General features: G+C 44.6%; 1 protein-coding gene across 1 annotated transcript; it reads right to left on the reverse strand.

Moving 5' to 3' along the window:
- Window positions 1-1,008: 1,008 nt before the first annotated feature.
- Window positions 1,009-14,326, reverse strand: EREG (epiregulin). The gene is made up of 5 exons (XM_034772216.1): window positions 14,004-14,326; window positions 5,817-5,903; window positions 5,129-5,252; window positions 4,135-4,281; window positions 1,009-2,538 (listed from the first exon to the last, which is right to left on the reverse strand). Exons 1-5 carry the CDS (start codon window positions 14,050-14,052, stop codon window positions 2,448-2,450), a joined length of 498 nt encoding a protein of 165 aa, XP_034628107.1. The 5' UTR covers window positions 14,053-14,326; the 3' UTR covers window positions 1,009-2,447.
- Between the last annotated feature and the right edge of the window lie 1,609 nt (window positions 14,327-15,935).

The following is a 15,935-nucleotide window of genomic DNA, read 5'->3' on the forward strand; positions in this document are numbered from 1 at the left end:
CACCCCTGCTTTGAGTCCACCTGCCAGAGGAACACATGGGCAGCAACGCCAACGTACAATGGGACTGAGTTTGTTCCCCGTAAGATTTTGTTCCCCGTAAGATTTTGCTCCCACAAAGACGTCATTGGGTTTAGGAAGCTACAGCTGAGGTTGATGAAGACTGATGGGCCATCTGCTGCATCACACAGCAGAGGGGAACAGAGGAAAGCAACATGCACAGCCATTTTGAGTGATCAGTGGGTCCCTGTCAACACTGATTCCCCACTCTGTCACTCACAGTACAGAAGTGGGGACCCGCAAGGATTTTAAAAATTAATACTGGCCACTCCAGGCTTGTATTAAATTCCCAAGGTTACAGCTTTTCTCTGACCTTGGCTTGGTAAATGCTGCCACCACCCAAATGCAAAAAATCCTCTTTAGACCCAAGAAGGAACATTTGGGAATTCCTCCCTGTGGGGTACGCTCAAGCCCCTTCAGCTCCCCACCCCCCTTCGGGGAAGAGCGGAGAAAGAAAACAAAGGAAATTAGCTGTGGCTACCAGCTAATCAAACATGCACAAACCTTTTAGGACACCAAAAATCCAATCCTGTTCTTAAAAGAGGTAAATTTTATTAAAAAAAAAAAAAAAAAGGAAAAAATTACATCTGGAATTTTTTGCTAGATTTTAAAAGAGCAATTCCAAAAATCAAGCACCCAAACTAGCTTTCTTGGGGGGGTTCAGCTTAAAGGTTACAAGCAAACAAAAGCATCAGGGGTTAGCACAGAGGAGATCCACAAGCCAAAATAAACCTGATTGTGTCCAACTAAACATTCCCTACCCAAATAATTTCTTCTAGGGATGGAAGATGAATGTTCATACCTGGTTCAAGCCTTACACAGCATTCCTGCTCCATCCCTGCAGCCCAGAGACCAAAGGGAAAGTTTATTTCCCTGTTTTAAAAAGTTCTACTTTCCCATTGGCTCTTTTGGTCAGGTGCCCACTTTTTTTTTTTTTTTTAAACTTGTGGGCTTGTGAATCCTTCACAGGTAAAGCAAGCAGAGAACAGACCAAGAGGGATTTTACAGCTAACTAGTTGGCTGGGTGTCCATCAAAAGGAGCTACTTCCCGCCTCCCCCCATGTATGACAGACCCAGTAGCAACATATGCTTCAGTTTCTTCTCACCCATGGCCATTCAGCCACCAGCTGTGCCTTATCTGTTCTGGTGTGGGCAGGGGGGAGTGGGGAGACATGTCTGGTCACAGGAAGAGAAAAGCCAGTGGTAGCCTCCATATGTGGGATGTACACAGGAGGGGGAGAGAGAGACAGACTGGACACATACAGGGACAAATTGCCTGGCTACAGCCACCTCTCCACACCTTTAACCTGTGTGGGTCAGACTTTCTAATGCTCAACTGGAAGTTCTGGCTATGCCTGCTAACCCTTTCCAGTGTGGACAAGGCTATCCAGCAGCAGGTATGAGGCTAACAGAACAGTTGCCTATCGGTCCCAAAATGCAAATGGAGTTGTTGTAAGAGATCATACCTGAGTCAGGGAACGTGTGATTTAAATATTCCGAATAAGAAGACAGTCCTCACGGTGTATATAAATGATTGTAAATTAACCAATCTCCCCTAATTAAGGGGCAGCAAGTAGCCTGCCTAGAAAAGTAAGAGAACATCTTACACCTCCTTACTTTTCCACATGGGTGTCAAAATTGTGCCAATAACAAGACCTTGACCGAAAGCTGAATATTAGACCTCAGTTTAGTTTTCGTGAAAACCCCCCTGCATAGGTATGAAACATAACATGATACAAATATATGACAATACACCCTCCCGCCCCCAAACTACAAACTAGCAATCAACATCTGTCTGATTAGAGGAGCAACATTTCCCAGGGCCAGAGGTACTTTCCATGTGTTCATGTCTGATTATCTGAAACTGGATCAGGTAAACTGCCTGCTATTGTTACAACAGTATACAACAGGAGATACACCATATTCATTCAACCCAATTTAGAAGATTTAATTTTAAGATGCAGAAGTACATTCATTATGTTCACATGAACAAATACAAAATTGTGTTGTGGTTTTTTTTTTTAAACAAAGTATTTTGGTAGACCAGCTATTACTGGCAAAAAGCTTACATTTCTTACAAAAATATATATCTATATATAATCCTACAGAGGTAGGATTTTTTTCTCTCCACATTGCATAGTATTAAATATTCAACAATAAAATAAAAAAATAAAAATAAAAACATTAAAAATAAAAAGCAAATATTTATATTAAAAATGTCCATTTTTGACCTGTATATTGATTCTGATCAATACAAATTTAAATGGTTTTGTTTAGAACATATAAATATTAATAAAATAAGGTTAATATTAAATAGCTGCGAGCTGACAAATTCTTGGTCTGTGTGTGTGTGTGTGTGTGTGTGTGTGTGTGTGTGTTTCTCTCCCCCTTCACTGGGGAAGCAGCGCTGGGTTCTTCTCATGGACATCAACCTCCTTGTATTCTTGGTTGTTGGCTTGCCTCTCCTTCTTGTTTTGGTACCTGGAAATATGAAGATCAGAGAGGTTGTTAAACCATTGCCTCCAGAGAAAAAGCAATAAAACACATAACTGTGCCTGAAAGAAAAGGCTACTTAACAGCTCTAGGACTTATTCCACTTCTCCATAGAAGCTTCCATCCTACAAGGTTGTTGAGCAAAAAAACTTCCCTGTTCAAAGTAGTACATAAGCACTTTCTTAAATCCCAGGAAGAGCTAGACATCTGCTGGCTGGCTAGAGCTTATGTTCAACAACTGAACCAAGAAAATCACCAGCTAACCTTTTCAACCATAGACCTGAATTAAACCACAGCAGATACAACAAGCCTCCTGCATAAGTATTGACCTTTTGGGGGTTGGTTTTCTTTTTCTAAGTTTTGATAGTAAAGGGATGCCTGCATCTTAATATTCTTGCCCTTGGAATTTTTTTGAACTACAGCACATTGGTAGTAATGAGAGGGTGTGCATATGTGCACACAAAGAACCCACAGAATTTAACTGTGAACAGCATCCAGAGACTAGGTAAAACACCCACAACCGCCCTAGGTTAAAGAATCTTGCTATTTGAAAGATCACATATTACACATTAGAAGTTGCGTATTTAATGCTGAGAAATCATGTTGTTATCTTCCCCTACGCGATTCCTTTGAATTTTAAAGTGCAACAAATGATGTCATCTTGAGTTATATTGGAACATTTCATATAACCCTAGGGATAGAGGAAGAGACTTGCGGTCACTTAACCACCCACAGTTTGGGGAGGCTGCCTGAACTGGCATCAGAGCTGTAGTCTTCAACCCGGGAGTGATGTGAACCCCTCTTTCAGCCATTCTGCAGTATATCTAAAAATACCAATTGGCATGGAGATGGATAATGTTGACTGCTAAACAAACATCCCATGCTCCCAACCTATTAGATAGCTTATTAAAGAACAATTGGTTTAATGGTTATGGTTGGACCAACCTAGTAATTAGATTAAGGTGGTTATTTAACCCCCTTTTATTCTTTTTGCTTAGTTATTTAGATTATATATAAAGTGGAAACCTGTCTGGTTTGGATGTTTCGTCACCAGGAGTCATAGTCTGGAGTAGATAACTGAGCCAAGTCTGTGACCCATCTAGTGGTGGTTCCATAGAACTGCCCCTATAGTCCTTACAGAGAAGTGTGAGCCCACACTTCCTGCTGTCCGGATTGTGGGCATGACCCCAGATGGATTTCATTCTAGTTTCTCTCTATATTCAGTGGATAGAGCTGTGCCCGAGGAATATTAGTGTATTGTTTGAACTAGTGCTATTCATGATGCCAACAATGTATCATACATTTTAGCAAAAACACAACGTTTCATTTATGATCATGTAGCCAAAGCAAACATAATTAATCCGCCCTTTTCAAAAGTAGTTAAGTAAATAAGTGCAGCGTAATAAGCATGCACGGTATCCAAAAAACTTAATGTAATCAAGCAAAAATAAATAAATAAAGCTCCATGTGACTTCTTTGTGAAATCCTCATCTGACATCTTTGTTAAAACCAAAGCTTTTCACCCTAGCTGGAGAAGCGGAGTCATATTTTAAGAGCACACAGTAAAATATGAGAGCGCCTTACCATTTGTAGAAGTAGTATGTGGCAACCAAAATTGAAATGAGGAAAAATAGGCTTAAAATAATGGTCAGTGCCAAATATTCTTTGTTCAGGTGCTGTGTGACCAGTTCCGAATGCACACATCGGACCCCGGAGAAGCCTACATCACACCTGAAAAAACAAAGATAGTCACAGTTATAGAAAAATACACTGTGCTGGTTTGAAACCCAATGTCAGTATGGATGACTATGGATGGGGAAGCTCCAGAAAATGTTCTGCAGAGAACAATCACGCAATGGCACATGCAAGACCAGATGATCTAACAGCTCTTTTCCATTTCTAATTTAGGATTGAATTGGTTTCCTCAATAAACCCCAGTGCTCTAGCATCTCTGGGAAGAGGGTAATGCCGTCATAAGACATCCAGGATCTTATCCTGCAGAGCCATGTGGAGGCAAAGCTCATAAAGAAACAATGGGCTGTTTGGCCCAAACCAGGCTCGGGAAGTCACATGCTGTATGTAGAAGTTGTCGGGCAGATTTTCCTCTCTCTTGCTCTGGATTTAAACCAGTGAGTTACTCCTCATTTACCCCAGCATAAGTGACCTACACATTGCCCCAATGATTGACCAATGACTAGTTTAAGATCTATAATAATGGGCCATCCTATGTTCACTTGCCATTATTTTGGTTTTTCCCTCTTCAGGTTCAGGCCGCAATTCAGCAAGATATTTAAGCACGTGCCTAAGTTTACGCACACGCATAGTCCAATTGACTGCAGTCAGTTCATGAATTCAAGTCCCATTGAAGTCAAGGGGATTACTCAGATGCTTAAAGTTAGGCAAGTGCTTAAATACCTTGCTGCATCAGGGCCCTAAATTGCATTTGATTTTCATGTGACAGAGTCTGAAAGCAGGTGAAAGGAGAGATCAAAGCCAGTTCATGCAACTGCGTGTAATTCATGTATGCACTCGAACTCAGTAAGAAATGCAAAATGGTATTCTACAAATTTCCTCTTACCTACAGTAATGGTCATCTAAATCCACAACGTACACGCACTGCCCGTGGAAGCAGTAGTCTTGCATTTCAGGCTTGCATTTGGTTATCGCGACTTGAGCCACCCGCGGGCTATTCTCCGTCTGAACTGGAAGTAGATTTGGTTAATGGTTCGTTAGTGTTTTTCCCTCAATCATTGTGCCTGCATTTCTTAATACTGTATCATTTGCATTTATTCTTATGAAACCTAGGCTAGGGCTGAAATCTGCAAAGCCAATTCCCATTAAAATAAATAGGGATTAGGCAGCCAAACCCTTGAGATGGGCTTTGAAAATTCCACCCTGATTGTTTTTTCTATTGGGAATTCTGGGCCCAAGGTACAAGGGTAGCTATATCAGTGGAAACTGTACCACAGTGAATTGTTTTCTGAGGCATAATTATTTAACACTTTCGGTTTAATAAAAGGTAGTAGGGACTCAGGGTTGGATCCTGCCAGATGCTTAGTACCTTTCGGAACTCTTCTGAGCCCCAGCATCTTGCAGGCCCTAAAATATTAACTCACTTTGTTTTTAAAATGTGGCTTCAAGTTTATGGGCCAGATTTTCAAAAGTGCTCAGCCCCCCTCTGAGAAAAATGGGAATTGCCAGACACTGAAGACTTTTGCTAAACGGGCCCCGTTTTTAAAGAGGCAGTGTTAAAATGTCATACTTACTCAGTGCAGTTGTACAGTTTTCCATTTCATTTGGTTCACATAATGGGATCACTGTTGTACCAAAGACAGCTTGCAATAGATAAAAGCCTATGGGACAGACAAATAACAAAAATTCCTATTAATGGTGCAAAGAACTAAAAGCAGCATTGGAGGAATTTCTTCTAGTTATAGTATTTGGAGTACTTCGTTTGAGAGCGTTTCTTTCTAGAGTTTAATCACAAGCTCAACATAAGCCTACTAATATAGCCAGAGAACAGACACAGGTATGGTCCTTAGGATCGACCAATCCAAACACAAATACTAAAATGCAATAATCAATAATAAAACAACCATGTTAAAGGTCTATGGCCGCAATTCAGCAAAGTACATAGTGATAGGAATAGGGATTAATTTAAGCCTGTGTTTAACTGCTAGGTTCAGTAGTGATGAATTTAAGTAGGTGCTTAAATGCTTTGTTGAATTGGGGTTCTATGAATGAGAAGGGGAGCAGGATTTGACCCATGCAGTCTTAGTGTTATGAACCTCATGGACATGGGACCGACTATGGAAAAACACTTAAGCATATGCTTACCTTTAAGCACATGCTGAAATCCCATGGGCTTCAATGGGACTTAAGCACGTGCTTAGACATTTTGCCGAACTGGGGCTATGGATCTCACACTGATCTAACTAAGTACCAAATGCCACACTGGGATGTACATACCCCATTGATGCAACAGGAACCCCTCATACAAAATTTGCACCCAAAATATGAGAAAGTGCACATCTTCACTGCCATTTACTGTTTCAAGCTTCGGCTGATCTCCTAAATAACTTTGTTTTTAAATGCTAGGCTCCCGTTCCCAGGGCTTGATCAATTGAAGTTAATGGGGAGACTAATCGTTAGAGTTCGTTAACCAAACAAGATCAAGGTTGGTCAATAACTGAAGAGGAGTTTTAAAAGGAAACCCCAGATGCTGCAGGAAGTGTTGGTGACTCAGCAGATGGCATCTTTCTGCTGACTCAGAATTGAACCAACACCCTGCTCTGGGGTTCAGGGGACACCATCTGCTTGATTTTGTCACCAAGAGTTTGATTTTGTATACCACACACATGGTTATTATGCCTGAGCCCACAAATAGGGTATTTGCTCATTCAAGTGGCTAGTTAGATACCTACCTGGCCATCTATGCACATAAATCTCCCATTTGTGCATGCAATCACATGCAGGTGGGGATTATCAGTGTTGCCTAAGGAAGTCAGGCTCTCAGCCACCACTGAACATGAATGGGTGTTAGGCATCTAACTCTCTTTAGTGCCTTGGAAAATTCCAGCTGTATTTGCATGTGTATTGGTTTGTGAACCATTTAGAAATAGGAACAAGATCCCAGGAAAAGTGTCACTCGTCTCCAGCTCTCTAGTTTAAACTGGGTACATTTCCCTTCAGTTCACCTCCAGAAATCCACATAGTGCAGCATTGCTGACACAGAATGGCTGTTGCATTTACACAGCAGAGGTGGCCACGTTATAGCAGTGAGGGCAAATCCTAGAGACACAATTTGTAAAGCACTCTGGCATCCTTCGAGTTATAAGGTGCTGCCCACATACAGATTTCAGGTATTCTATCAATGGAATGTGCATCCCCGCACAGGCTTCTATAGTAATCCTTACAAATATTTGGAAGTCCCATGATGAATAATCAATCTTTGCCCCAACTGGTCAGGAAATCCGCTTTGCTAACACTTTTGCTGTGGTCACAAGCTAACCCTCTCATGAACTGTTTAACTGTCAGCCCCATTCCAGTGCAGTCTGTAATTTCAGTCTTTGCCTTTGGGCTGCTAGCATCTTTCGACTTGTCAGGTCATGCGTGCCTAATGAAGGGAGCGTGCCTTCATAATTTCTCGATCATCCTTTTTATTAAACTTCCAGTTATTAGAAAGTTTTATTATGTTTCAGCCACGTCAGTTCCAGAATGATTATGGACTTCCTGCTGCCACTCCATTTTATACTATTGCTAATAGGCTTCCCTCTTTTACTTCATGTCAGTTAACAAGGCTTTTCCAAGTACTGTGTATTTAACATTAACCATGGAGTCAGATCAATTCTGTCCCTCTTAAAATATATATTTGTCACTTTCTATTCTGAAACACAATATTTTAATGAAAAAATTAGACTATTACTCTTCTTACATCTTCAGCTAGTATAACTAGTGTAATGGGAAAAGTGGGCATAGATTCCTATTTTCCCGGGGGGGTTTCCTTTAGGGTTGGGTTTTTCAAAGGCACTGTGTGTTGGCCATTGACTTCAATGGGACCATTTGACTGAGTGGAGCAGAGTTAGCCACAGCACTTTTTGGGGAAAAAAAAAACAACAACCCCAAAACCTGACCTTCCAAATGGATTCCCATTTGGGAACAAAGAGCCAGATTATCAGTTGGCGTCAATCAATGTTGCTGCATTTATTACAGTATAGCTATGTTTCTTTACACCAGCTGAGGACCTGGGCCAAAACACAGACCAAATCCTGAGCTCCTTCCCCAAGTAAATATCTCCCTGAATGGGAGGTTTACTTGTATGAGACCCTTGACTCACAATGCTTGCCCCTGGGAGTTGGGGATGGATGCTGAGATTTTCAAGAGTGCTCAACATTGGCCTAACTCTGCTGCCATTGAAATCCAAGGTAGTGAGTGGGGCGTTCGTGAGCCCCCGGCTCACACTTCTGTACCATAGGGTAAGGTTGAATGTGTACGTTTTGAAGAAGGCATCTCTCCAATACACAGTACCCCAATTCTCATCTCACTTACACCCACAAAAATTCTGTGAATGGAAGAGACCAGCTTCACCTGTTCCATAGAGTCTCTAGAGACTAGCAAAAGCCAAATTCTGCCTGATAGGTTCACACAGACAATCCCACTGAAGCCAACGGGGGTTGTGCATATGTACCGGAAAGCAGAATTTAACCCAAGAGGCTCTAGAGCCTTTGTAGGCATTAGGCTCTGTTGGGTGAAAAAGAAAAAGCATAGGTATGATTCTGATCCCATTGACACTACTGCAAATCCAGAATGACTCTGCTAAAATTAAGAGATTTCTGATGGATTTCCACCAATGTAAATGAGATCGAACCTGGCCTGACTAAAAACCCCAACTAAAGAGTGGGAAATCCCGGTATGTGCAAAAGCTGCAACTTCCTTTAGTCCTGAATGATGTACCAAGTGCCGTCTATACTTACCTCCGGGTCCGGCGGTAAGCAATCGATCTTCTGGGATCGATTTATCGCGTCTTGTCTAGACGCGATAAATCAATCCCGGAAGTGCTCGCAGTCAACGCCGGTACTCCTGCTCCGCGAGAGGAGTACGTGGAGTCGATGGGGGAGCCTGCCTGCCGTGTGTGGACCCGCGGTAAATTCGAACTAAGATACTTTGACTTTAGCTACGTTATTCACGTAGCTGAAGTTGCGTATCTTAGTTCGAAGTGGGGGGTTACTGTGGACCAGCCCCTAGAAACACTTGCCTTCAATGTGGCCCAGTACTGTACATCCGGAGACAGTGAACACATGCATAGTTAAGCAACAGAAAGAAATAAAATAAGCCACCAATGTCAGAGCCCAGACTAAAACTTGTCACATTCTGCCTATGCAGAATAGCTGATAGGCTCCTTCGTTAGGCGATTGCAGATAGGCGGGGGAAATAAGTTCATTACCAAAGCACAACATGGCAAGTACATTTTCAGATACACCTTTGTATCTTCTGGCATTAGGACAAAATTCTCCTCCCCAATCTGCACCGGGGATCTTTGTTGCACATTCTGGCCTTTTTCCATGCACGTAATTCCCAATGACGTCAATGGGAGTGCAAAGGAGATCTGGGGTGTGGATAAGGGATCTGCATTGTAGATCGAAGCAGAGAGCCTTTCCCAGAATGATTACCTGCTGGCGGCTGTTAATTTCACAACTCGCATGTGTCTATTGCTGCTATGGCGAGCGTTGAATGAGGAATCTGGGAAAGGTGGGGTCCTGTTTGTTACCTTGATCAGTAAGCAAATACTGTTATCTTGTACGGCAGAGTGTAGTGGGATGGTGGGTATTTATTACTGATTCACTGGAATGTTACTTTTACACTTATCGCTGCCTGGCTGGAATGCAAGTGGAATGCTTTTTCCTGCTTTACGAAAGGTTAGCACGGTCATACTTGCAGGTTGCCTTACTGGAATCTTACTGCTGTTGACCAAGTGTGGGGTGAAGAGAATCAGACCAAGGGTGGAATACCAGGGATCTCCCGTAATACCCGTGCAATATGCAACAGCTACCAAGAGTGGTCAGTATGGTGTTAGGTAAACGTAATTCTAATATGTTCCAATTACAATGGACCTGATTCTCAGTGATATACGTCACGGCCTTCCAGCAAATTTAAACCCCCTTTAAGGCAATATAGGGCAATCTTTTTATTTTTGAAATCGTTTCTCAGATGTCATTTTGTCACTTTCGGGTTTTACTGGTCATCAGTAATATACTAATTGAACATGGAGGAACATTCCTGACCCTGGTTAGGCAGGTCACATCCCCACGTTTCAGTACAGTACGAGAGAGCGAAAGCTACGCACACATAAATAATTGTGTGCACATGCCTCAGCTGTGCAAGTTCCAAACGTACATGTTTAAATCAGGTAGTTGTGTAGGCACAGCTAGTATTTGGGGGCATAAGTTAGGCAGGCACAAATGAGTGTGTTTTACTACTAAGTTCTGGGCCATGTTGTGTAGCAGTTTGTTCATGGAAGGCATAATTCAACTAATCGCTTTATTTCACTTGCGACTTGATCTTACATCCATTGAAGTCAATGGCAAAACTGCCTTTGATGTCAAAAGGAGGCAGGATTGGGCCCATTAAAAGTAACTGTATTTTATAATGTCCACACTTAGGATGTGCTGTCTGAATTCCTCCCTGTGCACCTCTGGGAAAGTGTCTTTGGAAAAAGTTTCCACGGTCATCAGTGGAACGTGTTAATTTATATGCAAATGTGCTAATTAACATATTACATTTGGATGTAGATTAGTGGTGATGAGCTAATATTTTAATTCAGTGCAATTAGATGCATCTTTAAGTGGGGATTACGGAAAATCAAATTGAGGGCATTATCACCGTGACGCTGGCAGATCAAGTGCCAGCTCATGCCAACGCCACTTGGCCTCACTGAACGCTGACAAACACATCGTTGTCTGGCTTGTCCCTGTGTTATTGTTAAATATTGTTAAATAAGTATTGTTAAAATAGATATCAGAGTTACAAGAACGTGCTTAAAATTTATGGAATGCTTGTAGGATGCTGCATGTTATATCTGTATCCTATGTTATAAGGTAATGTTTAAGAGTTTGTTCTGTAACTATAAACACATTTGCCAAGACTGTAAAGCCACAGAGTCAGGACAGAAGCATTACCAAATGTGAAATAACCCCTCTTGTGGTTATCTCCTCCCCAACAAAAAAAGGCCTATAGACACTATAGACTGTGGAGCATCAGTAGACAAGAGACTTTGTTGATTGCTTCCCCACATCTCTGAAGAGGGTAGTGCACAAGCCCTCATCCCATCACAGCGTGAATGCTGGGGACGGGAAAAAAATCCCTATCAAGAAGGAATTATTATCTCGATACTGCTTGAAGTCTGAGAGGTGAAGATTTCTGAGCATAAGCAAGGGGTCCCCAGCTGTTTAGCTTGAGTTAGCCCTAAAGGACATATAAAGCTTGCAGATTATAGCAGCTACTATCATCTCTCAGAACCTAAGTCTATCTCATTTGTGTGCATGTTTACCTGCTTTAACCTTGTAAATAACGTTTCTTTTTCCTAGTTAATACATCTTTAGTTAGTTTTTTACAGGACTGGCTACAAGTAAATAAAAATAAGCCTTTATCACAGGGCTATAATGCTAATGATTCCTTTCCAGGTTTACCTTCTGGAACACAATTTCACCTTTACATTAGTGCTCTAAGTCAGCTGAGGAATTGTTCAAGAGATTTAAAGATTCTGGACCAAAACTCCTTAGATCACAAAGGGCCAGACTCTCCAAGTAGCACCTTACTTCTACAAGCAGCATCAAGGACTGACTGGGACAACCTCTGGGGGTAAGGAGCTATTCAGCATGAGTAAGAGGATCACAATGTGGCCCACAGTAATTTCTCTAAATAGTTTTTATAAGATTCTGTCATGAAATCGACTAGGGTTTAAGAGTGGCTACAGGAAAGACATCCCCTCCAAAACTAGAGTATATTTCGGGGGGAGAGGGGGCATTTTTCTTCCATAGGTCAGAGTGAAATACTCTGACTTTCAGTGAGTAGCGGCTTACTTCCACTGAAGTCAATGGATCCATTTGTAGAGTAACACACTATTCAACTCAATTTAATATGACATATCACAATCTGGCCCTCTGTGAGTAAGGGTGGTCAAATCTAGCCTTTTACACATGCCAAAAGAGACATAGGTTCATAGATATTTGCACAACACATTTCAATGTCATCCTTGTGCTGGAAACAGTCGATGCCCAGATTAAAAAGGCCATGGCTTTATTTGTAATGTGTTGGCAAATAAAATGGTTTTATAATGGCTGGAATGTAAAGTGGCATGGAAGTAAATGGGGAAAACAGAAACTGATGAGCTCATGCTGAAATAGACTTGGCAGATGATGAAACACCTGCACTGTAATTAAGTGCTGCAATGAAGTGGTTAAGCACCTTTGCGAAGGCTCAAAAGCACTAGACATAGGGTAACAATGGAATTCTGTTATTTAATGTCTCAATTAACAACCCATTGTAGACATTAAAATAGACTTTGGAATTACAGAGCAATGAATGGCATTTTCAAACACTTTGGGCCCAACTCTGCCCTCAGATACCTGGGCACAATTCCCACTGGGCCGGATTCTGAACTTCCTTGCACCAAAGCCAAGTCATGCTCTTAGTTGGTCAGTTTGCAGCAATAATCCTGGGTCACCACTACCATTGCCCAGCAAAGGTGCAGTCCAAGCATTTGTTATTGCTCCATCAACATGGATCCCGGCTCTACAGATGCACAGTTTAGGCTTCCAACGCTTTGCCAAACTTTCAGACATACACTGAATTTATTACTGAAATGCACCGCACTGAAAAGGTGAAGGATCTAGACATCAGGGGAAACTGGTCACCGTTTTATTAGCAGAAGGCAGGCCCTTCCCCTTCAGTCTGGCCTGGGAAAAACCTCCCATTGAGGTCACTGAGAATTAAAGACTGCAGGATCTTCTCTGAATGGGATGAGGGTTACACCCAATTTAGAGGCTGGGATGCCACAGTCCTTACAGAGGCAAAGCTCTCATTGAGGTCAATGGGAGTTTTGGGACTGCAAGGATGGCCCGGAGATTTTAAAAGCCCCGATTGCTGCTCAGATCCCAAGAAAGAGAGAAATGAGGTGGGTGGAGAAACATTTTTTAGTGGACCAACTTCTGTTGAGGAGAGAAACTTTGGAGTCCAAGTTGGTCCAGTAGAAGATATTTCCCCCAGAACCTCCTCTCTCTAATATCATGGGACCAACAGGGCTCCAAGCTACCCTGCTTACAAGAAATAACAGAACACAGAATTGTTTTTTTCCCCTTAAGGGATTAATATTTTCTAAAACCATTAGGTGGTGGAAAACAAGGGAGCACTTGTGGACACCTACCAGGGCCAGGTTCGATACCCTCCCCTGTCACCTTCCGACCCAAGCAATGCCACTGCTTTCCATGGGGCCAGTCTCAGATCCCGATCAGTGCGGATGAAATCTGGCCCTACACTGGCTAAAGACTTTCCAGACCCCAAGGAGGCCCGCGAGCCGGAACCTGCCGTCAGCGAAAACACCCCTGGGCGATTTCATCAGCGGGCTGCAGTCACAGCCGCACCGCCGAATCCGGCCGCCTGAGTCACTCTGAACCTCCCGGCTGCCTGACACGCGATGGAAGGGGAGCGCGGAACAGGTGCCTGGCTGCTGGCAGGACATGCAGGGGCTTGTCCGTTCCCTTCTGCCGCCCGTGGGCCACCGAGGCGCGGCTGGAGCCAGCCCTGCTCCTGGTACCCGCTCCCACGCGGGACAGCGGAGCACGCACCGCGGGACCGAGCCACGCAGGGTATTTGCAGCGGGCCGGGCCGGAGCGGCTCCGAGCCCCAGCCCCGGGGCATGTCACCCGCTGGGGAGCGCCCCAAAGGGCGCCGCTTACCCAGGCAAAGCAGCGCGCTCCGCATCCTCGGGCAGCCGCCGGCGTCCATCCCGCAGCGCTCCGGATCCCGGGCTGGCTCTGCACGGGGGCGCCGCTGAGCTCACGGGGACAGCAGCCGGCTCCGGCGGCAGCGACAGGCTGGTTGCAGCCCCGGCCGCCGCCGTCTCGCCCTTTATACCCTGCCGGGGCGGAAACTGCGGGCTTGGAGTCCCGGGTGACGAAATCCTGGGGCCGGCCCGGCCGAGGCTGGGGCCGGCCGCCCAGTCCCGGCGCCCCGGGGGATTGCTTCAGAGAGCCAGCGCCGGCCGGGGAATCCCCCCGCCCCCGGCTTCCCTAGCCCGCCCGAGCCACCTAGCGGGCCCCGGGGCCGGACCCCCAGCGGCGGGCGGGCTTGGGGGGGAGATCCCGGCCCCGCTGCAGGGGCGCCGAGCCGAAGCCAACGCAACAGCCCCCGGCTGCTGCCGGGGTAGGCGAGACCCAGGCACCTGCTGCTGCCCAAGGGAGGAGCTGCTGGCGGAAGGGCAGGAAGGAAAGGAAAGTTTCCAAGGGCTGGAAATCACTGGGCTAAATTCTGCTCTCAGTTACCCTGGGGTAGATCTGGAGTAACTCCCTTTCACACCCCCCACACCCCCCAGGCAATGGATTTATTCCGGATTTACACGGTGGGGAATGAGAGCGGTCCCCACGTGGGTGGGTGCAATTCTGCTCCAAGGCCCCCGTCCTTCTGGAGACACTCCAGGGGCTTCCATGAAACCCTCACTTTACACTAGTATCACTCCGGCTAGGAATGGACTCACTCAGTATGTCCTTGGTCTCTGCAAGAATCAATCCAGTCAGTGCTTAATTTGTGCCAGGGCTGAGCCCCGGCACCTCCAGGCTTGGCAGTTCATAGCCCAGGCCCCTCTGGGGTTGCATCCGTTATGAATGCAAAAATATTGCTTGAGCCCCGGCACCTCTTTCATTATAAAGTAGAGCACTGAATACAGTGGAAATATTGGATCTGCCATTGTTTATTCTACTCCAGCAGGTCACTTCAGCAGTGACCTATACCTCGTGCTGGAGAGAGGAGCCCAAACCTCCCACCATGCACCTCGCCCATTGCACAGCACTGTACCGGGGTGGTGGACAAGGAATTCCTTCCTGACCCTTGTCATCAGAGGCCCTGAAGCATGTGGTTTGATTGTACTTATTTTTAGCAAGCATTATTTTAAATATTAGTATTGGTCCTAACATTAGCCAGCCAGTTAAAGAACTCCAGCCCCAGCACTGGACTGCCACTTCCTGCAGCAGTAAATTCCAGTGGCTGACTGAACACTGTCAGGTGGGTTTCCTTTTATTTGTTCTAAATTTACCTACCACGAACTTAGTGGGATGAGACCTCATTCTAGCAGGAAGGACCAGTGGCTGATCATTGTCTGTATCCGCCATGTGTAGGAGGAGCTGTTTGGCTGTTCTCTTGCCAAGAGCACTCCTTGAATGGCTTTGAAAAGAATGAGTGCTCCTTGCTGGATTGGCAGCTGTTTTATCTAATCTCTGGTCTATCTACATTTCTCATGTTCCCACCAGGGCAGTACAGCATCCGGCTGCCATGGAATCTCAGCTCGGGAGTCTGAAATGCTCCATTAAATCACCGCACAGGCAACGGGAATGCCAGGTACTCCACCCTGGTGCCTAACCTTGACCTGGAGGGTTTATCTCTCAAGGTCTGAGGGTAGTTCAGCCTCCATGCCCCCCGGGCCCTGTACACAGCCTGCCTGCAAGGGTGACCATTAGTGTCAATACTGGTTGTGGTTTTTGTCATGGGAACACCAGTCCATTAAGTACCACGGAGACCTCCAGTTCATTTCATGTATACCACTGAAGAGCCATCAGATGATAGCAATTCATGATCACTACTGAACTGGGCTAGATTTGACCAGTAACTCAGTAAAA

This window comes from Trachemys scripta, chromosome 5, assembly GCF_013100865.1.
Source record: "Trachemys scripta elegans isolate TJP31775 chromosome 5, CAS_Tse_1.0, whole genome shotgun sequence".
NCBI lineage: Eukaryota > Metazoa > Chordata > Testudines > Emydidae > Trachemys > Trachemys scripta.

What these genes read in the sequence shown, in the direction of transcription:
- EREG (XM_034772216.1), bottom strand. Translation starts at nt 14,052, where the DNA reads ATGGACGCCGGCGGCTGCCCGAGGATGCGGAGCGCGCTGCTTTGCCTG. An exon ending in GAGCGCGCTGCTTTGCCTGG is followed by an intron (nt 5,904 to 14,003) that starts GTAAGCGGCGCC and finishes TCTGTCCCATAG; the next exon opens with GCTTTTATCTATTGCAAGCT. An exon ending in TTAGATGACCATTACTGTAG is followed by an intron (nt 4,282 to 5,128) that starts GTAAGAGGAAAT and finishes TTGTTTTTTCAG; the next exon opens with GTGTGATGTAGGCTTCTCCG.